The 25,409-nt window shown below is 38.7% G+C and overlaps 2 protein-coding genes across 2 annotated transcripts; one reads left to right on the top strand and one right to left on the bottom strand.

Annotated features, from left to right (window-relative positions):
- Nucleotides 1-1,191: 1,191 nt before the first annotated feature.
- Nucleotides 1,192-5,295, bottom strand: morn4 (MORN repeat containing 4). The gene is made up of 5 exons (XM_036573436.1): nucleotides 5,101-5,295; nucleotides 4,556-4,634; nucleotides 3,794-3,908; nucleotides 3,119-3,228; nucleotides 1,192-2,764 (listed from the first exon to the last, which is right to left on the bottom strand). The coding sequence occupies exons 2-5, from the start codon at nucleotides 4,620-4,622 to the stop codon at nucleotides 2,616-2,618; spliced, it is 441 nt and encodes a 146-aa protein (XP_036429329.1). The 5' UTR covers nucleotides 4,623-4,634; nucleotides 5,101-5,295; the 3' UTR covers nucleotides 1,192-2,615.
- Nucleotides 5,296-20,775: 15,480 nt separating this feature from the next.
- Nucleotides 20,776-23,587, top strand: nkx1.2la (NK1 transcription factor related 2-like,a). Its single transcript, XM_036573435.1, has 2 exons — nucleotides 20,776-21,004; nucleotides 22,974-23,587. The coding sequence occupies exons 1-2, from the start codon at nucleotides 20,776-20,778 to the stop codon at nucleotides 23,585-23,587; spliced, it is 843 nt and encodes a 280-aa protein (XP_036429328.1).
- Nucleotides 23,588-25,409: the final 1,822 nt, after the last annotated feature.

The raw sequence follows: 25,409 nt of genomic DNA, 5'->3' as shown, positions 1-25,409 counted from the left end.
TTAGATCTTGCTTTAAAATTTTGCAATCCTCTGCTTCATCAACTTAAAACTGACAATATAGCAAAAATGTCCCTTGACCTGTGGAGAAGAGTGCAAATCGATAAGTGGGCTTTTTTAAGTGGGTTTTGTAAGCACCACACACACACAGCAGGGAGTCTGCGAGAGTGGTAATCCCTGCATGTGGCCTGCTTACACGATGACCTCTGAGTTTCTGGCACTGTGTCATTAGTGCATAGTGAGGGATTTCTTGCCACTGGCACTGTCAGTTGCAAGCTATGTAAGCCTGTTAGAATAGGAATTAATTCAGTTTTTCAATGGATAGTTTCACTGGAAACATCTTCATGCTTACCGAATGATTAATAATGTATGGTAGATTGAAAGTTTGAATATGGATCTTGTTTTGCATTGTAAATACAGTATATTCCATATTTACGTATATATCTACACTGTATGAAAAACAAAAGGCCCACAGTTGAGAGGTAATGATGTTAGCAGTACTGCTGCACTAGACAATGCTGGAATTAATTGGCATTATCTTTGGAATGCAAACCAGTATGACCATCAATGTTTCATCTGTGAGCACTGTACACACTTAGCTAAGGTATAGTTTGGCTCTGCTGAACATATAAAACATGTTTCTCAGCTATGAGCCTTCAAATACTGTTTCAGCAACTTTCTACCACCAAAATGTAGGTCATGAGAAAAAAGTGTAAAATCAGGAAACTCTTCATTAAATAAAAGCCTGTATTATAACATGGCTATGGCTAAACACGTTGAGAGATTTTTTTGTCCATAGTCATTTATAATAAAGGCTTTAATTAATGAGGAGTGCCATGGTTTTACAGTCTTTTCTCAAGATTTTGAACCCGTGGCCATACAGCACCTTCAATCCTTAATGTTTATTTCCCAACCAGCAGCACTTTCTGTTTAATTTTGTTGAACAAAACATAGATCATTTTTAGAACATCAGTAATGTACTTTAGCGGTATACTTCAGAGTTGCATTATTTTGCATGCAGTGTGTTAGTATGACCACTGGAGGGCACTGCTTAGCCTGGTTTGGTCATCATGTCTGGTAAAAGTAGTAGTGGCTTGAATCTCATTTGTTCACAATAAGATGAAGCTAAATAGGCAAATGACCAGGCTCACTTATTGAGTGCTGTGGTGGCGTTAAAATATATATTACAGAGCATCTGGTTTTGTTATAAAGAAATTTCTTCATTTTATCTGCTGCACAAAGACTTGCTTTTGGTGTATGTAAAGGCTGTAATCCAATTTATGAGCAGAAAGCTTGCGGTCAGTCACTGGTATGACTGCACTTTTCATATAGGAATTCAAAATAGGGACCGAGTGAATTGTAATTTCTGGACAATAAAAACAAGCACTTGCTGAGCACCTCATCAAAGCTTTTTATTCTTCTTTGAAATCTGCATTTTTTTTTCCTAAAAGGGAAAAAAACTTTTTTTTCCATTCTGTTCAAGTAAATACCAAAGGTAATACACATTTTGGTGTTAGAGTGTTTGATAAAGTGATGAGTAAAGCTCCTCTCATGGATACTGTGCATGGCAAAAACAGTGTAAATACAGTTAGTCAATCAAACAAAATCTCTGAAAATGAACAGTGTTAGTAGTGGGTGGTATGGAATATCAACTAGTATGTTTTTAAATATTATTCATCAGATAGATTGCATTTTTCTGTGTATATTCATTCCAACTTTTAGGTGTCTGCAATGTATTTACATGATACACTAACACTTTGTAACTTCTAAGTACATGCTCGTATAATCCAATTTCATTATTTACAAAACTGCCCTCACATGTATCATCAAAATACTGCACTGCAAGTGCATAAATATAAAGGATTCTGATACACATACTGGTGATTATCATGTGAATACACGGTCAGAAAGAACACTTCTGTGAACTCCTCAAAGCCCAGACTGCCCGATTTCAATTAATAACACTTAATTCTGTACAATCTTAAAGTAAGTCAACTAATAAGTTTCTGTTTATCTCTATCACTGACATTGGGTTTCAAATGTAATTCGTATGAGGTATATATACTCATTCATAAATAACATTTTGATATACTTTTAAATGAATCACACAATGCAAACTGTGCTTAAAGTAACACTGAAATAACTTAAGTGATGATAAATGTATTAAATAAGTGATAAAGAAAGTGCACAATCACCGTCTCACAAAGGCAAATAATTTGTTTTACAAACACACCTTCATTTCCAGCACTCTGTAGCCCCATGTTGTTAATGGTGACTTTGGTTTGTCAATATCTAAGATGAAGTGGTTCTCAATTATGCAGCAATAAAAAACTTTGCCCATTTTTTTGATGTTCTTTAAGCCATAGGCAACCAAGGCAGAGCAGCACTGAGAAACAGAGACAGAGAGAGAAAGAGAGAGAACGGAAGGGAAACCCTGTTATCCATTCCTGAGGGTCTTCTGGAACGTACACATCAAGGGAACCCCTCTACATACAGCTCCAGAAGCGGTTCTGCTCTTTAACTTTTACCACTGCATTAGAAGTAGAGTTTAGGGGTTGATCTGAGAGCAGCAGTATGTGTGTGTGTGGGGGGGGTGTTTCCTCACTGAGGGCTGCTGGTCATACAGAGAGGCCGCGGGCAGAGGAAGCCGAGCTCCTGGCCCGCTGCACCACCGCCTGGCTCTTTTCCCGTTTCAGCAGCTTGTTGTTGGAAAAGACCCCCTCATTCCGTGGAATACCATGGGAACCATCCGGAAATGTCAGTAACCCTGCAAGAGGAGCCATCATCATGGATAAGATCTCTATTGGCCCATTCTTCATTTCATTAAGTTCCACAAGCAATTTCAGCACATTTCTGCAAACACACACCATTACTGCAGATAAGGCTGCAAATTTCACATTTCTCTTTACAGTTCTCATCATTTTCCAACAAAGTGTGGAACTTTAACAGTTAATTAACTGAGTGCATCTATAACAAAGCTGCATATTTACTGCACAACATCATCATAGGCCTGTAATATTTCATTAGATTGTATTTACTAGATTTAATTGTCACTGACTGGAAATAATAGAAGCCCTCTCATTGCTCTCTTCAAAAGTTCTGATAAAATTTAAAACTGTACCATATCCTTCCACACGACCGTTCTTGAATTCCCCTTCAAACTTCATGCCATCGAACCTGCTGAAGACTCCAACTCCTTGGAATTTTCCTTGGACAAATTCACCCTCATATCTTGAAGCCAGAAACAGTGTTAAATGTATTAGTAAGTGATCATCACACATACAACAAAAGTACATACAGCATGTCTAGCCAACACTAAAGCATGCTTATCCATGAGATCTGAGGCCCATATCTTCATTTTGCTTGCATTTATTCCACTTACTGTTATGTGTGGTTCAGTAATTCATTTTTATGTGACCATTTTCCAATCTCCCTTTATCCCTTAGAATTAAACAGGCTGTTTTTGTTACTGCGCCTTTAAAACCGATATGTAAATAAGCTCTGTTCTGATTTGTTGCAACCAAACAGAAGTGTTTCAGCCAGGCCTGCTTTTTATCATTCATAAAAAAGCAGGCCTGGCTGAAACACTTCAGCTTGATAGACTAAATAGGTAGACTTGCGTAAATTTTCAAAACAGGCTGAGAAGTTAATATTTTGAACTTTACCAATGTTTATATACTATATCAAATTATTTTAATTAAAAAAAAATTGGGGAAAATTCAGTTTTCCATGATGTGGGCCCTTTAAGTGCTACTATGCTGCCTGAGGATAGTAATCTGATCACACATTGTCTCACCTGGATCCGTCAGGAAACATAAGCACCCCACAGCCGTGGAACAGGCCGTTCTCAAAGTGGCCCTTATAGCAGGTACCATCAGAGAACTTCAGCTGCCCTACACCATGTCTCTTCCCTAAATATGACACACATATCAAACGTCAAATAAGATACCGCATTTAATGTTGATAGCAGAACAAGAGGTAATCAAATGCTACAGAGGAAATCAATTTCAAGTTACAGTACAACTCTTCTGTTATCAAACCACTGTATTCACTAGATTCCTCCTCTGAGCTAAAAGCCACAGACCACCTTTGTGGATTACAGCCACAGAAAGCCTTTAAAAGCTATGTGAGGGCAATCTTGTTGAGTCACTGGGAGACAGCTAATTAGGATTTAGCCTTTTTGGCAAAAGTTGTTTTTGGCATTCACTAATCCTAAATGCACAAGGATGTAGTTTGCAAAAAGAACTAGAGTTGTCCTGATTTGTGAAGGTCTAGACATTTTCCATAATTCCGCAAAAGGTACAAAATGTATATGATGCTTTAAGTTGTGATATTGCACAGTGAAGTGGTTCTAATAATCTAATGTTGATCATCTTTAATGCTGTAAACACATCAATAGGTAAGAAAAGCTCTGTTTCGAGGCTGTTTAAGCTGCACTGTTGGATGTGACACTGTAATGCCAAAGCCACAAAACATGAAAGAACACGGGTACACACTTGTTTTAAGAAAGGAACTGTTGTGATATGAAGTCCAGACTATTTACTGGGTAACAACTTGCCTTCTTTCCATTCTCCACTGTACTCTTCTCCAGTCGAGTAAGTAAAGGAGCCCCTCGTCAGTGTCATCCCTCCACCAACCTACGAGCAAAGACCATTCAGTATAGTACAGTAGCAGTAACACGGTAACACAGTCTTGTGTCTCTGGCAGACGTAGATGTTCAACTTTCAGACACTACTATTAATTAATATTAGTATTTCCACAATGATTCGTGGAGATTAGACGAACAGGAGGCGAGAATTGTGAACGTGTTGGTCTTTCGAGACGCGCTGTCTCGTAAAAGGAGATTTCATCAGGCTGGTTGATGGACTAGCTCGCTGTGGATATTTCCCATTTCAGCGTTTGTATGCGAAGAATATGGAGGAAAGAAAGACGCCAAAGTGTCGTGAGACGTAAGAAATGACAGTGGGTGAAGAACTAATTGCAGGGCTGCCTAGTCTTACTACCATGCTGGAGGCTACAATAGGAATAGCCAGCAGACTAGCGGCGAGCTCAGGGGCGCCGCTCGGATCTCGCTGAGTCGTTCGAACGAAAAACATCATTTACCTGTAAAATGTCCTTGTTTTCTCAAACGCATGAAAACCCTTTGAAGAGGTGTTTAGGTCGATTCACAGAGAAAACGCGGTGTCGTTCTGAGGGCAGCAACCTTCGCTGGTTTTCTCTCTCTCTCTCTCTCTCTCTCTCTCTTTCTCTCTCTTGCTCTCTCTCTCCTCGCACACTCCTCTCCTGGCAACGCAGCGCAGCCACTCGCTGAAGGTCGGCTTGCTTTATTGAACGCTTTTCTTAGCAATGCATTCAAACCGTATGCTGATTGGCTGGGGGTTCACTACAGTAACACCCTCTCTCCGCACGGCCGTGTCTGTCAAGGAATGTGATCGTGGTTGCATTTGTCGGGCAGGAGGTTAACCGGCGGTGGCCGTGTGCAGTGCTGGAGGTAGGCTGTCTCCTCAGAGGAGAGAGAGAAAGAGAGAAAAAATGGCCTTTGCAAACGATTATATGCAACACATCTCCCTCAACAAGCTCTGTAACTAGCATTAAGATGGAGTGCCTAAAAAGCTTAGCCTGGACGGACTCATAAACGTTTTCTTGTATTTTAGTTATTTATTTCCACCCCTGGGGTCCATTTACGATGCTTGTGTAGATTTATGTAATAAAGCAGTCATAAATCATTTTTACACCTACCATTTCACTTCTCTTTATCCCTTAACAGATTGTTGTGTTACTGTACCTTTAAGATATGTAAATTATGTCCGTTCTAACTGGCTGCCTTCATTCAAAAATCAGCTCAGGCTAAAGCACTTCTTATAACTGCAGTGTTAATAGACAGGCTAAACAGCTGAATAGGCAGTATTTTTTTTGTTTTTGTTTTTTTTTTCCCCCTGCTTTTATTGAATCAACAAATATTACAATGCAAAAAGGGGGGGATTTGTCAATAGAAAATACAATAAAAAAAAAGACATAAATAAATATCCAAGTATCAATACAACAAAGAAAGGTTGCAAAGGCAGAAACAGTCAAATACATTTTGTTCATTTTGTCAAACCCATCTCCAAAAAAGTTGGGACGCTGGGCAAAATCTAAATAAAAACAGAATACAGTGCTGTGCAAATCATGTAAACCCTGTATTTATTTGAAAATAGTGCAAAGACAACATATTAAATGGTGAAACTAAGAAATTTCATAGTTTTTTAAAAAAAGATTTTCCTGTTTTGAATTTGATGCCAGCAACACATATTTAAAAAGTTGGGCCGAATGTTTTCAATGGGTGACAGGTCTGGACTGCAGCCAGGCCAGTTCAGCACCCAGACTCTTTTACTATGGGGCTATGCTGTTGTAATACATGCAGAAGGTGGTTTGACGTTGTCTTGCTGAAATAACCAAGATGAAAAAGATGTCATCTGGATGTTGCCAGCATATGTTGCCAAAACCTGTATAAATCGTTCAGCAATAATGGTGCCTTCACAGATGTGCACGTCACACATGCCATGTGCACTAATGCACCCCCCAGACCATCACAGATGCTGCATTTTGAACTGTGCTCTGATAACAAGTGAGATTAGTCTTTAGCTGGGAGGACACTGCGTCCATGATTTTCAAAAAGAATTTCAAATGTTGATTCATCAGACTGCAGACACTTTTCCACTTTGCCTCATTCCATCTTAAATAAGCTTGGGCCTAGAGAAGGCGGCAGCATTTTTGGATCCTGTTTATATGGGTTTTTTCTTTGCATTGTAGAGTTTTAACTTGCAGCGACGAATTGTGTTCACAGATGATGTTTTTTGGAAGTATTTACTCAGCCCAAACACAATTTTCACCACAGAATTGTGTCTGTTTTTAACGCAGTGTCACCTGAAGGACTGAATATCATGGCCAGCCAGTATTGGTTTTCAGCCTTGTCCCTTGCATGCAGAGATTTTTCTGGATTTTCTCAAACTATTAATGGTATTGTGTACCATAGATGATGAAATCCTCAGTTTTTTTGCTATTTTATGTTATTTTTTAATTGTTGCACTATTTGCCCCCACAGTGGTGAACCTTTCCCCATCTTCACTTCTGAAAAACTCAGCCACTCTGGGATACTCTTTATATACCCAATCATGTGACTGACCAATGTGACTGTTGCCATTTAGCCAATTAGTTGTAAGATTTTCCATCACATGTTTTTTTTTTAGCATTACTCAACTTTACCAGTCTTTTGTTGCCCCTGTCCCAACTTTTTTGAAATGTGTTGCTGGCATCAAATTCAAAATGGGCATATATTTTTCAAAAAACAATAAAGTTTCTCAGTTACAACATTTAATATGTTGTCTTTGTACTATTTCAATTAAATACAGAGTTTAATTGATTTGCACATCATTGCATTATGTTTATATTTACATTGTGCACAGCACCCTAAGTTTTTGAGGTTGTAAGTGAAAATTAAGATTAAGTCCTCTACACCTCTGCACATTTTAATGCAGAATTATTGCTTATTTTTCTAAATTTAATATATTGGGTAAAACATCAAATTTGACGTGCAAAAGCTATGGCACATTTTAGATTTTCTGTTTCATTTTTTGTAATATGTTAAACATCTTAAATTTACATTTCATCCCTGTAGGAGATGTAAAAACTTAATTTCACTTACAGGTTGTTTTGCTTAATTTTCATGTATAAACTGCTTGGACTCAGGAGTAAACTCTTTACATACTACAAACTAGTTTATTTTAAAACAGTGAGGAAAATGTGATTTTCCATGAAATAGGTCCTTTAAGCTAAACAATCTCACACTAACATGCATTTCTTTCACCATCCACTTTAACTTAACTTACCTACCTTAGTATGAAGCATTTATTCATTATGAGCTGAGTGAAAAAACTACAGATCATTGTTTCTTTAGCAGGTTCATACAAAATCTTCTAAAACATTTAAAATACAAAACATGTAAAATAAAATTTTACTTGTCCATTAAGTGATCCAGTGACCTTTCTGACCCTGAAACACATCCTCTTTGAGATAACGCATGCCATCTAAGTCTCCTTCAGAAAGTTAGTGAGCCTGTTTTTCAGTGCATCTGACCTGCCGGCCTCTGATACTAACTCAACGCGTTTGACAATTGATCTCTTCATAGCACAGAGAGCCATCAAAATTTTGAACAGGACTAGGTATTTATGGCCTCCTCTATAAACGTGAAGAGCTGGTAATGGGAAATGTCGATAAAAATCGCACCCTTGAGATGTATTGGTTTTAATACTGAAGATGAGTTCTCACTGTAGAACAACCATGAAATATATGGGGCTGTAAGTCAAGCACGAGAGCAAATGACCACACATCATATGGGCTTATTTCCCAAAGAAGTGCGGTACGATTTGCAGGGGATCCAGCTATTAAATAAGCTATTATAGTTAATATAAACTAATAGCTTATAGGCTAATATTTAGATCTGAAACCATCACTATCTTTATTCCAGTTGTTTGAATACGCACACATACAGAATTTTCCCCTTGACTTTCAGTTCCTAATCTTCAAGCTCACAGCACACATATACACAAACAATACACACACACACACACACACACACGTGGGAAATTGGGGACTAATTTGGCCTCCTTTAGTGATTATTGCCCTTCACTGGTAGTAAATCAGCATGGTGTTAATTCCCGAGGGAAATGAGCGGTCGGCTCCATATGCCCTAGAGTGACAGGATGGGTCATGCAAGCATCACTACACACAAGCGGCCATTTAGCACTTCATAACGCACACCAAGCACACACTCAAAAACACACAAACACTCACACACCTACTCAATGAGTCTGCTCTCCTTGCAAGAAAAATCACAAAGGTCAACTTCTCATGGGATCGGGGGGTGGAACAGAGGTTGTTGATGGTCATCTCTCTCTCTGAGGCTTAATTGACCCATAATTCTCCCTATGCCAGAACATGTGATCAGAGCTGGTGTGTGTGAACCATGTGTTCAAACCAAGGTGAGCAGGGTTATGCTGTCATATTGTCATACTGACTGATGCTAAATCTCCTAGTCCATTTCTATGTACGTATATACTGTATATAACTATGAAGTTATATAAGAGTCTATCTTTCTCACTTTAACAACTGTTACAATTATTTACTGGGAGGAATAGATATTTGTAAAGTAATAATAATTTCCTTCTACATACACCAGGAGACAAACTCCATATCAAGAGATCTAATATTTTCCATTTCTAAGACACTTGATTTAATGCTTCATCTAAGATCTGATTACTGCGACTGTCATTAGTCAAACTGGGATTTTTACAGCAGGTTTAGTATTAAACTATGCTATGCTATGAGTTTGATGCCACTGATATGGGCCAAGTTGTTTTAATTAAGCATTCTGATCCCTAAAATATTCCTCCTTTTTGGATATTGGATTTTTTCCAAATATAATGTTATTTACATAACATTCGAAACCAGGTAATGTAAATGTGATAATGTGTATTGTATATTACAAACTTGGCTTTTAAACTTTACACTGGTAATAATCTGGAAAGTTCTTTTCTTCATTTAGACCAGAGAACATGATGTCCTTTACTTCCTGAAACAATTTGAAAGGTGGACTCGTGAGACCACAATATGCGTTTCCATTTCAGATAAGCACGAGCCCAGAGAAGTCGGCGGCATTTCTGCATAGTGCGTAGTACAGCCTTAACTTGCATTTTTGGATGCAGTGATGAACAGTGTTTATTGACAGCGGTTTGTCAAGATATGCCTGAGCCTATCCGTCACAGAAACATGCTGGTTTTTGATGTAGTGCCCTCTGAGGGATTGGAGGTCACAGGCATTTCGGCCTTGCCCTTTGTGCCTTGTGTGAGATTTCTCCATATTCCCTGAATCTTTTGATGATGTCATGCACTGTAGAGGGTGAAATAACTAAAATCCTTGCCATTGCTTGTTGAGGAAAGTTTTTTGAACATTTAACAACATTCCTGTCCCAACTTTTTTGTCTTTGTACTGTTTCTATTTAACCCTGTAAAATGACAGGCTTATTACATACTAAATCACATTATTTAGTAGCAACATGGACTTCAGTGCAAACTGGCTGAGCTATTCTTAGATTATAGAAGTGTGTAATAAAACTTTGGACCTGCTGGTGGGCCCTGGCCATTTACAACTTTTTACGACTTACAAATTGCTGCTTTCTGTTTTATTTGCATTTAACATACTGTCTCAACTTTTTTTCAATTTGAGGTTTGTAGATCATCTCTGTCCAAAAAAATAAAAAATAAAAATAAAAAAAACAAGTATTTCCAGAATGCCAACTTTACAGGAGAAAACAAAAATGTTCTTTGCTTTTAATGTATGTTCATTTAAAGAGATATTATTCTAAGCAATTTTGCACCATTTCTATTGGTCCATTCTTGAAATTTTCATGCTTTGGCAGTGCAGCTGCTTTGTGAAAAAAATGGAGGTTCTTGTTTTTTTATTCTGGACAGCGATGATATACTATTCAGTAAGTGGATGGATTAAACATTATCATATGAAACATGGTGTAATGCCATAATAATGCCTTTGTGGCATACTGGAAGAGCCCTGAAGGAACTGTGGTCCTGACATCATCTTCATTCACTTATTTGAGAATGTTTGTTGCCCAAGAGCATGGCGTTCCAGGACTGACCTTACCAATCACTGAGCTAAACAATGTCACAGAAGTTACGTTTAAGGATTTAATTTGCAGGGAGGCACAGTCTTATGGGGGCTTGTTTCTCTCTTTTAAAACTAAAGATTAAGAGCAAAGGATCTGTTTAAAATGGAGTGGTTTGATGTGGTACATGATTGAATTTCACAAATTATTAATATGTTGATACAGTATTTTGCAGTTTTGCAATCATGAGACTACAGAGGGATATAGAGTTTAAATGAAATATATCACGTAGAGGTGGGCACACATACACACACACACACACACATACACACACCTTTTCTTTGCACACACTCCTTGCTCATGGCACAGAACCTTGTTGGATGAAAAAGAGCAATTAGGGTAGAAATGAGGGGGAATCACAAGGGGAAATGGCTGATGAAGACTTTATTGATTAGCGCCGTTTCACTGATCCAGCTTTTACTATAGCAATTACACTGCAGTCATTAGAGACCAGAGCTACAGGAGCCCTTCACAACAACTACTGTCTAAACACAGTGCATGATCATGCCCTTAGCGTACCTCGCCTCCTGCAGAAAGCTACCAGTGAGCAGCTTTTAGATTCCAAAACCACTTGCAATGAAACAGTGGCCTTTAAAGCTAATACTTGTTTTACTCTCCACATGTCTGCCATTCTTACAGCTCCTGCATTTTCACAAATACATGTAGGGAGTTTGGAAGGTGGGGACTACTTTTGCCAGTAATTTTATTCTGATAATGTGTGATGTGTGGTGTTCATGTTCAGCTTTTACACTGAACACATACTGGAAAATAACTGGCTAATATTATGCTGTATAATATAGATATAAGCCTATAGTTTGGCTGCTTTTAGAATTAAGGGATAGACATGTGACTAATGTGAGCAAATGCAGTGATTGCTACAGATGCTCTATAACAAGATACAAATAGTCTCTTTCCTCTTTCCTTGCAAGCATGGCAGCTGTCCTTTATATTGTGTGAAAAATTCTTAATTAATGGACCAATAGAAATGCTCTAAAATTGCTTGAAATAAAATCTCTTTGCATAAACTTACATTGAAAGTAAAGAAAGTTTTTGCTGTCACTTGTAAACTTAACATTTTGGAGATACTCATTTTTCTTAAGACAGTGATGAAATGATATACAAAATGAAAATAAAGATGTGGCTATGCAATAACTGACAGCATTAGAGGTGTTGGGTGAAGGTATTACTTCAAAGAATATGGAAAAAAATGTGTAAAGAGAGCATACAGCTAAGCCTATCATAATTTTAATACTTTCTGTTGGCCTCAGACCTGTCATCCTCTTAAGCTGCCTTCTAAAATTAACTCTGGAAAGACATATTATTCAGATAGTAATATTAAGACTTATTGTTCAGTAACTGGTACACATCACATCAAAACCTTGTAACCTTTTTTTCCACCATTGCCATCTACTCTTTACATGTGAACATTACATGATAAATAGACCAATCAGGTGAATATTACATGATAAATAGGCCAATCAGGGTGGTTCTAGCTTTAAGCACTATAAAGAGTCGCTTAGGACCCCCAAGCCACCAGGAAGCACTGTGATTATGTAGTGCACACAGTAAGTTGATGTTGTGGCTTGTTGTAGGTCAGATAAAAAAAGGTCAGTGCTAACTAGCTAGAATCTAGGACAAGAAGCATCAGTCTTATTAAGTTGCTAGGTAGCTAGCTAATTTACACCCAAAGCAATAGCCCTATGATTGATTGTGTCAAATAGATGTGAAATATGTTTTTTTTGTGACCTAACAAGTGCTCCTTTGACAAAACACTCACTGTATTGTGTTTACCATAGCATTTATTTAAGACTCAAGGCTTTATTGCTGCATCATCCACCAGCTTTGCTAGGAATTTGCAGTAGCACTTAGGACAACACGATAACCACAACAGAAATCACAAACCAGACACAGTAATGTAACTTAAAAACAAAACAAAATACAATACACAGAGAAAATTTGAAACCTAAGAGTACTGAATGGGGAAACCTATTAAAATAAAAATTACATTGAGACATCAAAATCAGATTAAGAATTTAAAATGTGAAGTGCATATAAAAATATTAGAGCTATTTAAAATACAATGACACAGGCCCTACAGCATTTCACAGTCAAATTCCCAGATTATGAACTTTTGGAACTGAACAGCAGCAAAGACAGCAGGATTCACAGGCAGGGTAGCAGAGGGTGAAGCGGTGTGTGTTAAAGGGACAAACACAATCTGTTTCCTCCCAAATAGAGATGAATCCGGCTCTGCCTCCTTTCTCTCAATCAGCCATGCTCGGCCAGTTCTGCCCATGCCTCGCTTCCTCTAAACACCCATAACCATTAATCCCAGACACACTATTTATATTTTCTAATTGTGAAGAGGATGAATTATCAATTATGGTTAGTGCTTAATTGCCCTTCATAAAGTTAGCCTCCCCCTGGCTTTAAAGTGGGCTATTTAAATAATGTAACTAATAGCCCTCTCCTTTACGTGGAGAATACATCTTCATTGTTGAGCGCGGGGAGCGTGAGAGTCGCTCGTAATTTAACGGGCAATCGAGGGAAGGCATGCAGGTGGCACCGGGGGGACTCGTTAAGCGTTAATGAATTATGGCACGACCTTCTGAGAACAATGAGCAATTAATGCCAGCATTGACTGACAGAACCTCACATCTGCTGTGGCCCGCATCCCAAGACCTCACATAGGTGCAAATATATGTTTGTTTGTGTGTGTGTGTGTGTATTTGTTTGTTTTTGTACTTTTTCAAGACAACATGTCCTGACGTTGTAGGAAAACCAGAGAAAAACAGGCCTAACCTACAATGTCAGGACCAACAGATTGTTTTTAGAAAAGCCACGTTTCATTTTTTTCCTTGAAAATGTAAAACCATTATTTTTGTTTACTAAAGTTAAGGTTAGGGTTAGCCTTAGAAAATCCTTATTACACATGAGTAGTTACAGATATACAATGCATACCTTTACTGTTCAAAGACAAACAAGTACCTCCAAAATAGTAACTTTACAGGAGAGAGCAAGAACATTCTTAACTTGTAGTATAAGTTAATGTAAAGAGAATTTATTCAAAGCAATTTGGAGCATTTGTATTGGTCCAGTCATCATGAAATTTTCACAAAATGTAAGGGGCAGCTGCAGTGCTCCGATGATGTAGAACACTAAATATATAATGAGATACTTGTTTTGGTTGTTGATACTTGTTGCGACAAAACCTTCTGTCTCCAAATAAATTTACAGTAGAAGGAAAAAACTTGATGGAACGTAATAGAACATTTTTTTGCTCCATTCTTTATTAAATTTTAACATAATGTCAAGGGCAGCCAGCATTTCCAAATTTAACAATGACAAAAATGGAGATCAAGGTTTTGTTCTGACTGTGACAGTATGTCCTCACAATGTATAAAAACAAATGGTGTGTGTGGGAGTGTGGTGGAGGGGCTCATGTCCATGCAAATAGAACAAACTGGAATGTGTGGGATGTGGCCATTTGATTATGCTCTAATCTGTAGTCCTAAATATGCACCTTCACTCTGTATCACCTCTGTTGTCAGGCTCAGTTTCAGCCTCTGAATTTTAACGCCTGCAAACACGTTTAGTGCCCTATGTCTGCAAACACCTGACACAAGCCATGAGCATAGAAGTGTCTGTGGTGTGACAGAAGCCAATAGGCATTTAAGGTCTCGTCAAAGCACTGCCACTTTCAGTGACAGAGGGAAGCTATGGGAGATATAGTGAAGGACAGAAGTGTAGTGCTTTCTCTTCTTTAAATGCTCCACATTCTGTCACTGTCATAAGGAAATCTTGTGACTTTTTTATTAGCATTATTTTGCTTTTTTACACCACAAGCTTCCCTTTACATAGAAATGGTCTAAAATTACTTAGAAGAATATATAGAGGCCCTGGTTCGGACATGTTGGGACAAAACCTTCAAAACAAACTTTATAGAAAAAGAAAAAACATTTTGAATTGTATAATGTAAATTAATGTAAAAAGATTTTATTCCAAGTGATTTTTGGATTATTTCTGTTGGTTCATTCATCATAAAATTCACATATATTGTAAAGGGCAGCTAGCGCTTTCAAATTATGTAAAAAAATAAATAAATAAAGGATTAAATGGAGATTCAACCTTTTTTTCAGACAGTGATGATATGCTCTAAATTAACACAAGTCATAAGAATAGGGTCTTGCTTTAAGAGTAAATCTTTGCTCATCATGAGTGTCCACTGTTTCTTCACTGAAACTTCACAAGTAGTGACCGGTGCAGAGAACAGAAGCTGGTATGCCTGCTCAATACCCTGTGCCCAGGCCAAACTGAAGTGTTTCCTTTTATAAGAACATTTAGCTTTCAATCTATACTATATAACATATAAGTGGTCAAGTGAATTACAGAGGCCATGAGTGGCTCCCTCACTGTTGTTCTCCTAAAGATCACATTTCATTTAGACTACCACTAGGGGGCACCCACTCATTCCTACATCTCTTCACTGTAGTTATTGGAATAAGTGAGAGTATACAAACTGACCTTTACTTCAGTATGTGTGTGTGTGGGTGTGTGTAGGTGTGTGTGGGTGTATGTGGGTATGTGAGGGTGTGTGCAGGCCAGAATGGTGTATGTTACTGAATGAGTCCCTTAGCATAATTACCCTCTCCTGCAATGATGTGGCCTCTTAACAAATCGCCCAGCAACTTCCCACATCTGCTCCATGTCAGCATCTGGCAGGCGCGCTCACCCATCCCGGACGCAGCGGAGAGCCCTCATTAGGGCCGCTGCTGAGCAGGTAGAGCTGCTAGGACAATTACAGGGCAATGCAGCCGACCTTGCACTCGCCTCAACACCCCAAAGCAGAACTTTCATATCCAGCAGACAAACGCAGAAAAAAAACTTTGAGCTATTACAAAGTATGTTTACTTGTACAAAATAAGCTGATAAGTGCAAAAACATCTGACTTTGATAAAAGTTAACCCAACACATTTGCTTAAGAGTTGACTAATCTGATAAGGGGATCTCTGGGTGTTCATGAGACATGTTTATAATTAGATTTCTTTCTGAATACATGGTGCATGCCCTACAGTTGCCAATAGACTTAAAAGGAAAGGTACAGGAAAGAGTTCTTCAGAGAAGAGAAACATAATGAAGAACTGTAATGTTGTACATGTAAAGAATCTCCACATAATGTTATAGGACTATATGCCAAATAAAGAATTTTCTTAGAACCAGACATCTAAGCCAAGAACTAGAATCTCATTGGTACTGTAATCCAATTTTATATATTTTACTGTAAAAAACATGGATCTCCATTTCTGTCCATTTTTTATATACCACATGAACATAGCAGTTGTCCTTTACATTGTGTAGAAATTTCCAGATGAAAAGAAAATGAGAAATCCAAAATCACTTAAAATAAAGCTACATTACCTTACATTTAAAATGAATACCATTTTTACAACATCTTGTAAAATGACTAATACATATATATAAATATATAAGCAAAGGGTAAGTGGAGTTTTCAAATTATGCAAACAATGAATAGTGACAAAAATGGTGAAACAAGGTTTTTGTGAGACAGCAACGATATATGTATATATGAATTAGTGGTGTCAAGGTGTGATTAATTTATAATGCCATTTTAATATATTTTCCTAGTTTGATCCTTGATCCAAATCATCTGTAGTACCACCCTGACGTGCTGCTACACATGCACTGTATGTTGCTATTATTAACTATTACTAGCTTTCTCATTTAAATACAGCTTTTAAATGGTGAGATCCATTGTTCAGTCTCTTGATAGAAGTTGTTTCCAGCTACTGTCACGCAGTGAATTTGTTTAATTTTTGTTTTATTACGTTCATTTACAAGCAAAACACGTTCAGCAGACTTGGCAGACTACGCTGGACCGTGCTCACTGGAGAACTATGGATAAATCAACAAGCAGCAAACTAACAAATTCATCACCAAAGTGGAAAGCACCAGTTCTCCTCGAAACAAGATGTAATGTAGCGAGATAAACATATCATTTGAGAGAACAAGAGGGTACAATCATAGAGGAGTTGGAACATGCCTCCACTGTGGCTCTTACTAGACATGGGTGATGAAAACTGGAAACTGTGTTCACCCTTTTTTTTCGTGTTCATGTTCATCCTGCATTCATGTGATTTTATGTTCAGGTTCATATTGAATTTTTAAAGGTACATTCTGATAAAACTCATGTTGTCCATGCATGCAGCTATAACAAAATGCACTGCTCTTTAAATGGGTCTTTTTTCAGGGTCAAATTTAAGCAAATAACATAAATGCGATTAGTCTCCGTTAATTTATTTAACACATTGACAGCCCTAATATAAATATATTGTGCATATGAACAGATATAGAATGTCTAATTACAATTCGTGTTGTTGAAATTTGAGATTTCTAGAATTCTGATAGTATCTGATAGTTTAACCTGATATAAAATCTAATATTCTCTCACATGATCACAAATAATTTGGTAACTGGATAGTGATAGTTTTATATTTTTGTGCATGTTAGTGCACTCACAGCTTTCAATAAGTTGGTGATACTGCCACTTTCTTGCAAATTATATATGATGTTCAGTTCTTTCTTGACACGTCTTTCATATTTATTTGTAGACACTTGTATAAGCATTTTGAACCTATAACGAATCGGTTCTCCTTCATTATTCATCTAGTCCACCTCTTCTACACTTACTGACTGTCTGTGCTCTTGGAGGCCTCAGTGTGTATTCCGCCTGCAGGGCATGTGCCTGTCTTTTGTTCAAACTAAAGAGAGGAAGAGAGTCAAAAGACATCAGACAGGTCTTTTGTCCAGGCATACTTTGGACAGGAATAGATGGAACAGAGGATGACAAAGGGAACAGTTCAGTCTGTGAATGGAACTCCACCCAGCGACGCGACTCCAGCCATTATACAAATTATCCAGTGTTTAGCTGGCTGCTCCAGTCTTCCTGGGATGATTTTATGGGTTCTGGAGGTGGTAATGCAGGAACAGCAGGAGGGTTTGCCCATAAGTGTGCCCCCTCCCCAGGCGGCCCGCTCCCTGGCTGTGAGCCCCCTCTGATCTCTCCTGCCTGGAGCGCTTGTCTGTGGACATAACTGCCCCCCAGCAGCTGCTGCTCTTCTCAGGAACCCTCTTTTCCTCTCCTGACTTTTGTGCTAGCAGTACCTGCGCCTGCATTGTCACTGAGACGCACTTTTGTGTCCCGGTCCTGTGTAAACACATGTGCGTGCGGTGTGGGCCGCAGAGAGGAAGTTGTAAACCACCAGTAAGAGCTCATTCATATGGAACTCACTCAGTTACTGGGTTTACACATGCTAATGAAGGCAAACAGCGGCCTCAATGGGGACAGACACTGGCTGATGTTTGACCATGTTACAAGCAAGAAACATGCACTGTGGGTTGTGGGCTACTACTGGAAAACAGGGCAGGACAAAAAGACTTGGGAATGGAGATGAAATTGGCTCGAGCCATAAAGCAAGAGCAAGCGGAGGAAATGACATGCTCAGTGAAGTGGGAAGGAATTAGGACGCCCGTTTAACAGCCTGCAAACTGGATTTTTGTCCTCGCCATTATCACGCTGTGTCTGAGCTGTTTATGTGGCATCACAATATCAATCAAGAATATATCGTCTGTCATGTCAAAGCCCTGTGACTCCACTTTTTTTTTTTATAACATTTGAAGAGCTGCCCTTTACATTGTTTTACGGACCAATAAAAATAGTCCAAAATTACTTTGTATAAAATCTTGTAATGTTAATGTAATGTTGAATTGATTTAGCTCTTTTGAGTGAATTCAGTTTTATTCAAATCAAAATTTATTTGTACAGACCTTTTTCAACAGTGTGTTTTCATAAAGCAGCTTTATAGAAATCCCAAATAAGCAAGCCAAGAGTTACAGTGGCAAGAAAAACTCCCTTAAAGGAAGAAGAAGAAACCTTGTGAGGAACCGAGACCCAGAAGGGGAACCCATCCTCCTCTGGTCGACACTGGATAGCAAAACAAAAACACAACAGAGCAATTTGAATATAGAATGGCTAGGTCTGTTCTGAAGAGGTTTTGTTATGGCAGTGGCAATGTACAAGGATCACATTAAATACATTTGTTCAAGGTTTTCTTTTCTTTTCTTTTCTTTTCTTGTCTTTCCTTTTCTTTTCTTTTCTTTTCATTTCATCACATTGAGTTGCTCTAAGCTTCTGCTTCCTAACCCCCTTTACAGATGATATATAAACAATGTTAGAAATATTAGAAATATTTCACCCTTGAGGCTTGTAGTTTCTAAAATTTAATGGCAGCTTCAAATCAGATCAATACTGAATCAATGATAAATGGACCTGTCTGTGGTCAGTACTGGAACAACATGAAGTCTGGTATATATATACTGCACCAGTCTGAAACTGTTTTACATTTTCTGCCACTGCAGTTTTTCTCCAGACTGGGGAAGAAAGCCAAGGTGAAAACATTTTAGACGTGGTGTTAAATAAGTGCAGTAAGTGAGCTTCCTAATCAGACAGTCACACTAATGGTTTAATGGTAGAGCCCTCTTTAGTGAGGCCATGCATTGTGGGACACTTTTATCAGTGCTGGACACCCGCTGAGCGTATTGATCCAGTCTGTAGCAGCTATCATCCTCTACCAGACTCGCACTCGACCGTGACACATTAACATATGATCATAACTGAAGAAGAACAGGCTGATTGATAATGACTTCAGCTGATGATAAAATGGAAGCCTAAGTCACAAATCTGAGGGAAAACAAATCTAAAGAACTAGCTGACATATTCAGCTTCTATATTCACATAACAAGTTGGATACATTGTGTCCTAAGAAATATACATTATGGAGCAATGTTACTTGACCAAATGCAGAGTTTTTTTAAGCAATACTTCATGGCACAGAAACATTTGGGGAAATATCAGAAATAGTTAATCTTGATATCTGACCATGGCAATAACAGCAATGCAATAATGAAGATATTTACTGGTATAACTTTGGCTTTCATTGAATTTCTGTCATTAAACTTTGATCTCCACTTGACTTCTATTGCTGAATTTTGATCTCCATATGATTTCTAAAGTTGAACTTTGACATTGTTGAACAATCATCTTCTCCCTTTGAATTTTACTGCTCAACTTTGATCTCCATTTTATTTCCATTCAACTTTGATCTCCATTTGATTTATATTGTTCAGCTTTCATCTTCATTTGATTTTTGCTGTACAACCTTGATTTCCATTTAATTTCCGTTGTTCATTTTGATCTCCATTTTATTTCTGTTGTTCACTTTGATCTCTATTTGATTTCCATTGTTCAACCTTGATCTCCATTTGATTTCCATTGTTCACTTTGATCTCCATTTGATTTCTATTATTCAACCTTGATCTCCATTTGATTTCCATTGTTCACTTTGATCCCCATTTCATTTCCATTGCTAACCTTGATCTCCATTTGATTTCTATTGTTCACTTTAAACTCCATTTTATCTCTATTGTTCAACTTTGATCTCCATTTCATTTCTATTGTTCAACTTTGATCTCAATTTTATTTCTATTGTTCAACTTTGATCTCCATTTGATTTCCACTATTCACTTTAAACTCCATTTCATTTCTGTTGTTCAACTTTGATCTCCATTTGATTTCTGTTGTTCAACTTTGATCTCCATTTCATTTCTATTGCTGTGTTGATCTCCACTGTAGTTATATCGCTGATATCTGAACTCATTTTCTTAATTCTGCTGATTAGCTTTGATTTCTGTTCGCGCTCAACAGTTGCACCTGCAGCCTCGCGCGCTGTCTTTTCTGCGCTCTAATTAGTTGCAGTTTATTGAGGCCCATTAACAAGCTGATCGCTCCGCGCGCTAAACGGCTGCTCTGCGTGTCACGTGGGTGCCAGAGAGCGCGGCTCTTCGAACCAGCGGAGTTAAAGAGCGCACCCCTGAGCGCCCGGCCACATCTGGGCGAGCAGCAGCTGGAGGAGCGCGACTGTACAGGGCAGCAGGACAAAGAGGCGCGAGCTTGTTCCCTCATCAGGTGGCTTTCAGGACCGAAGATGTTCGAGTATCAGGAGACAGAAGCGAAAACAACGGCCAGTCATAGAATTTCGTTTTCGATTATCGACATACTGGATCCCAAAAAGTTCACGCGGAAAAAGCTGGATGGAGTTGAAAAAGACAACACGGAGTCTCCTTTCCGCGGAGACCGTGGGGACGCGGAGAGCACGCTGAGCGGTAGAGGAGACGCTGTTCCTACAGAGGCTTTATACGTCGATGAGGATGCAGGTAAATGAACAGCTTTTATCAGAGATATTATTTCAAAATATATAAGCAGATACGCAGCGGTGCGTTGAGCTGCACTGTGATCATACTGCAAGTGATGGTTAGAACTCAAGCGTTATCTGCATATCTGGATATAATTCCTCGCTATGGTTATTTTATTTTCATTTATAAAGAGATCTATGGTTGTACAGTGAAGCTATAAGGCACTGGAAACGCGCCCACTTTTGACTTTGGCTGAAAAAATAAAGAAAGGAAAGAGACCGAGAGCGAGATTTGCCACTGCTTTCCATCTAAGACATGATGGAATATTTTAAGTGGTCTTTATATGACCTTCCCTTAATTTCTAAGGCTGTATGTCCCTTCAACAATCACAATGGCTTGCTGTGTGATTGGCACAGGGGCAGTAAGGACAGATAATTGTTTAAATGGTCCCATTGAGGATGCCTGCGCTGCCTTTGATCGATATCCCATTACTGGATGCTGCATATCTCCCTGCAGCACCTTGCAGGTACAAACTTCAAACCCCTTCCATGTCTGATCCCAAATATCGCTCGATTAAAACTTCCCTTTAAATAGATGACATTTATCGATTTGCCGACAAATATGAAACTCTATTAGCACGTCACGGGTAGGTGCTGGAGCTGGATTTAACCGGGATTTCTTTCCGCAACATGACATTTGAAGCGATTTGTGATTTATAAATTATTAAGGGATTATAGCCCAATCCACCCAAGTCCCCCTTCTTAACCCTCGCCTCGTTCCACACACATAACTCTCGATCCATATCTTTCCCGTCATACTCGGGGCATGCTCTAAATTCCTCAAATTAAACTTGCGGGGTCTCGCTGGTGAATTTAACAGCGTGAGAGACTGAACTTCTTGCCTTAACTTTATTTTAGAGTTTTTTTTTTCTTTTAAAACTAATTTGAAAGCTCCGTTTAGATTATCTGCACATGCTTTAATTGTTAACAAGCTATTAGTAAAACCCAGTTGATTGTCAACAGTGTTGGAGTGAGGATTAGGCTTTGGTTGATGTTAAGGTTAGGTTTAGTTTTAGGGTTAGATTTAATATGATCCATTACATTCTGTATAAAGTTTAGTTGCTGTTCATGGATATGTAGTTGAATGATAATTAAAGACGAAGCATCTACAATGAACTCCAGATAAAGTGCTGCCATTCTGATGTACTGATTTCAGTAAAGGTTTATTAATCTCAGCACATCTGTACTGATTCCACCACATTTGTATTGATTTCAGCACATCTGTAATGGTTTCTGCACATCTATACGGATTTCAGCATATCTGTACTGATTTTGCCATAGCTTTACTGTTTTCAGCACATCAGTACTACTTACATAACTGTTTTACTAAATTCAGCAGTTTTACTGATATCAGTAATTTTACTGATTGCAGCACATTTGTAAAAGCACTGCTTTACTGATTTTAGCACTTCTGTACTGATTTCAGCACATCTGTAAAAGCACTGTTTTACTGATTTCAGCTCTGTTGAGCTGTTCCAATTTCAACAATGTTTTACTAATTCCAGCACAGTTTCACTGATTTCAGCACTTATGTACTGATTTCAGCACATCTACATTGATTCAAGCACAGTTTTACTGATTTCAGCACTGTTTAGCTGTTCTGATGTCAGTACTGTTTTACTGATTTCAGTACATCTGTACTGATTCCAGCACAATTTCACTGATTACAGCACAGTTTTACTGGTTTTACCATTGTTTAGCTGTTCTGATTACAGTACTGTTTTACTGATTTCAGTACATCTGTACTGATTCCAGCACTGTTTAACTGATTTTTGCACTGTTTAGCTGATCAGACTTAAGCACTATTTTACTGATTTCATCACTGTTGTACTGATGTCAGCACATCCATACGGTTCAGTGTTTAATTTACAGAAGCAGATGCAACAAGCATTGTTGTCTTTTCTCATGCTGTTGTTTGCATAAATTCCCAGGTGGTCAGACAGTGGATGACCCCCAGCGCTCTTTCACACCCCATCCAACACATGAAGTGGACTCAGCTTCAGCTCTCAGCACTGTCCAGTCACGTTTGTCTCCCGGTGAGGAAGGGGATGCTGATGGAGACAGCAGTGGTATGACAGAGCCTTCTCGCTCCCGCCGCCGCAGGCCTGATCATGGCTGCACCAGGCCCCGCCGAGCCAGGACCGCCTTCACCTACGAACAGCTGGTAGCCCTGGAGAACAAGTTTCGCTCCACACGCTACCTGTCCGTGTGCGAGAGGCTGAACCTGGCACTGTCGCTGAGCCTCACAGAGACGCAGGTGAAGATCTGGTTCCAGAACCGCAGGACCAAGTGGAAGAAGCAGAACCCAGGGGCTGATGGCACCATGCAGTCCAGCACCACTTCACTTCCAAGCCTGAGTCCCAGCACTGGAGCAATAGCATGTGGACCCACCACAGCAGGATTTCGACCTTTTCCCCCTTTCAGCACCGGAGACGTCATCTTTCACTCCTCCAGTGCTATGCCACTGTCGTCCACTGGCGGCATCCTGCACCCATTCTTGCCCGCTGGCTACCTGCAGCCTACACTCTTCCCACCTCATTTATGAAGTCAGGCAACATCATGGAACATGCTTCTTGAAAAAACAAAAAAAAAGTGACTACGATTGATTATGACATCGGATTATCGATTGTGCAGGAGACCTCAAACCTCAAACTTATTTCACGCTGTTACAGTTCAAGTCTTCAAGACAGCAAACCAAAACTTGAATGTGTTTTAGTAGATCATCTTGTAATTCCTTCATAAGTAAAACTTAATATATGAGCCTTGGCATTCTCACTGAACCTACAGGACTCTGTAAGAGCATGAGACGTCTATACAGATATGTTGTTCCAAGAACACGTTTATATAATTCAATACAAAAATGTTAAATTTGAATTTATGTTACTACTAAATAGCCATTTAACAGGATGACACATCATCTCATGAAAAAAAGACAGAAAAATGTATAATAATAAAAGAAAATTGAACTTATTTCCATTATTCCTTGATTTCACTCAAATTGAAATTGTTGATATAACAGAGCTGGCAAGATAATAATGACTTGATAATGAATGACTGGTAATGACTTGGATTAAGGATGAATTGTGTAATGAGTTCTTGCTGCCTCTAGATGTCACTCTCTCCACATCTCATGGGATGTTACATATGAACAAAAGTATTGAGACATCTCTTTTAATGAGTCGATTCAGCACAGGTGTTCAGCTGTGCACACGCAGCTTGTATAATCTCCTTGGAAAAGCATTGCCAATGGAATGGAGCTGCACATGAACCTTAGGCCACCATTCTCTATGCCAAGCATCAGCAAGAGGGGTAAAACCACCAGTACTGGTCTGTGGAGCAGTGGAACTGTATTTTCTGGAGTGATGGAGCACCATTAAATATCACTCAAAAAATTGAGCTTTTGATTTGATTTACAAACTGAAGCGATATAGACATTAGATAAATGTATTGTGTTACCCTTAAGTAACTGATTTATGCAAATCAGACAAGAATTAATGGACATTTTGATGAATGGTATCTATTTATTTGAATCAGAGATTCTGTTCAGTGAAAGCCAAATAAATTGCACTGAAATGTTTCAAGTTCCATCAACAATTGCATTTTATGTTGAGACATCAAAGTCTGTATTTGTTGACCCTACTCTGTTTGTGTGAATGCAAATGTGTGACATATATAAAGCGAGGTTGGTCAGGGATGTAACTTTGGGATGAGATGGAGTGGCATTTGTTATCCCAAACTAATCGTCCAACATCAGTGCCTGACCTCACTAATGCTCTTCTGGCTGTATGCTGTGTTCCAAAATGTATTTTAAAGCCTTCCCAAAAGAGTAAAGACTCTTGTGGTAAATTTGTTATTAATCCCCTTTACTTCACAAGAAACACTGGATGAGCAGAGTCTTCAAATATTTGGACATATAGTTGCATCACTCTCTTCCGTTGAGTTCATGACTAGCAGGTGCTGGAAGCTTTTCAGTTAGGCCACGTTTGTTACTCCACCATATGTAGTACAGCCATAGCCATGAAAGAAATGACAAAAGATCTAGAGCTGATTCTACATGTGATGTTTGTTGCTGTTGTCTTTTCACATCTGCAAGTAAAGCAGAGTCCACAATATCAGAACAAATCAGAAAAAGGCCAAAGCATCAGGTATGTCAATCGGAGATGGATCATGGTCTCACAAGACCCCTGGCCAAAACCATCTTTGGAGGCCCCCACAATCTGACAAATATCACAAAAATAACAGAAAAAAACACACCTAAAAATAATTTTAATAAACAAATTGTGTTTGTGTGTACTCTGAACGGCACTGTAATGGAAACAAAATGATTCATTCTCAATCTATGTGCAATAGCCTATTTCCTACATGGT

Source organism: Colossoma macropomum, unplaced genomic scaffold (assembly GCF_904425465.1).
Source record: "Colossoma macropomum unplaced genomic scaffold, Colossoma_macropomum, whole genome shotgun sequence".
Taxonomy (NCBI): Eukaryota; Metazoa; Chordata; class Actinopteri; order Characiformes; family Serrasalmidae; genus Colossoma; species Colossoma macropomum.
Note: the sequence above shows the minus strand (reverse complement) of the source record. Positions and strands in the feature narration are given on the sequence as shown.

Bases quoted from the DNA above. Each gene is read 5' to 3' on its own strand.
- morn4 (XM_036573436.1), bottom strand. From the start codon at position 4,622: ATGACACTGACGAGGGGCTCCTTTACTTACTCGACTGGAGAAGAGTAC. The intron at 3,909-4,555 runs GCAAGTTGTTAC...TGTCATATTTAG, and splicing joins CAGTGGAGAATGGAAAGAAG to GGAAGAGACATGGTGTAGGG. The intron at 3,229-3,793 runs GTGAGACAATGT...TCTGGCTTCAAG, and splicing joins ATGTTTCCTGACGGATCCAG to ATATGAGGGTGAATTTGTCC.
- nkx1.2la (XM_036573435.1), top strand. From the start codon at position 20,776: ATGTTCGAGTATCAGGAGACAGAAGCGAAAACAACGGCCAGTCATAGA. The intron at 21,005-22,973 runs GTAAATGAACAG...ATAAATTCCCAG, and splicing joins ATACGTCGATGAGGATGCAG to GTGGTCAGACAGTGGATGAC.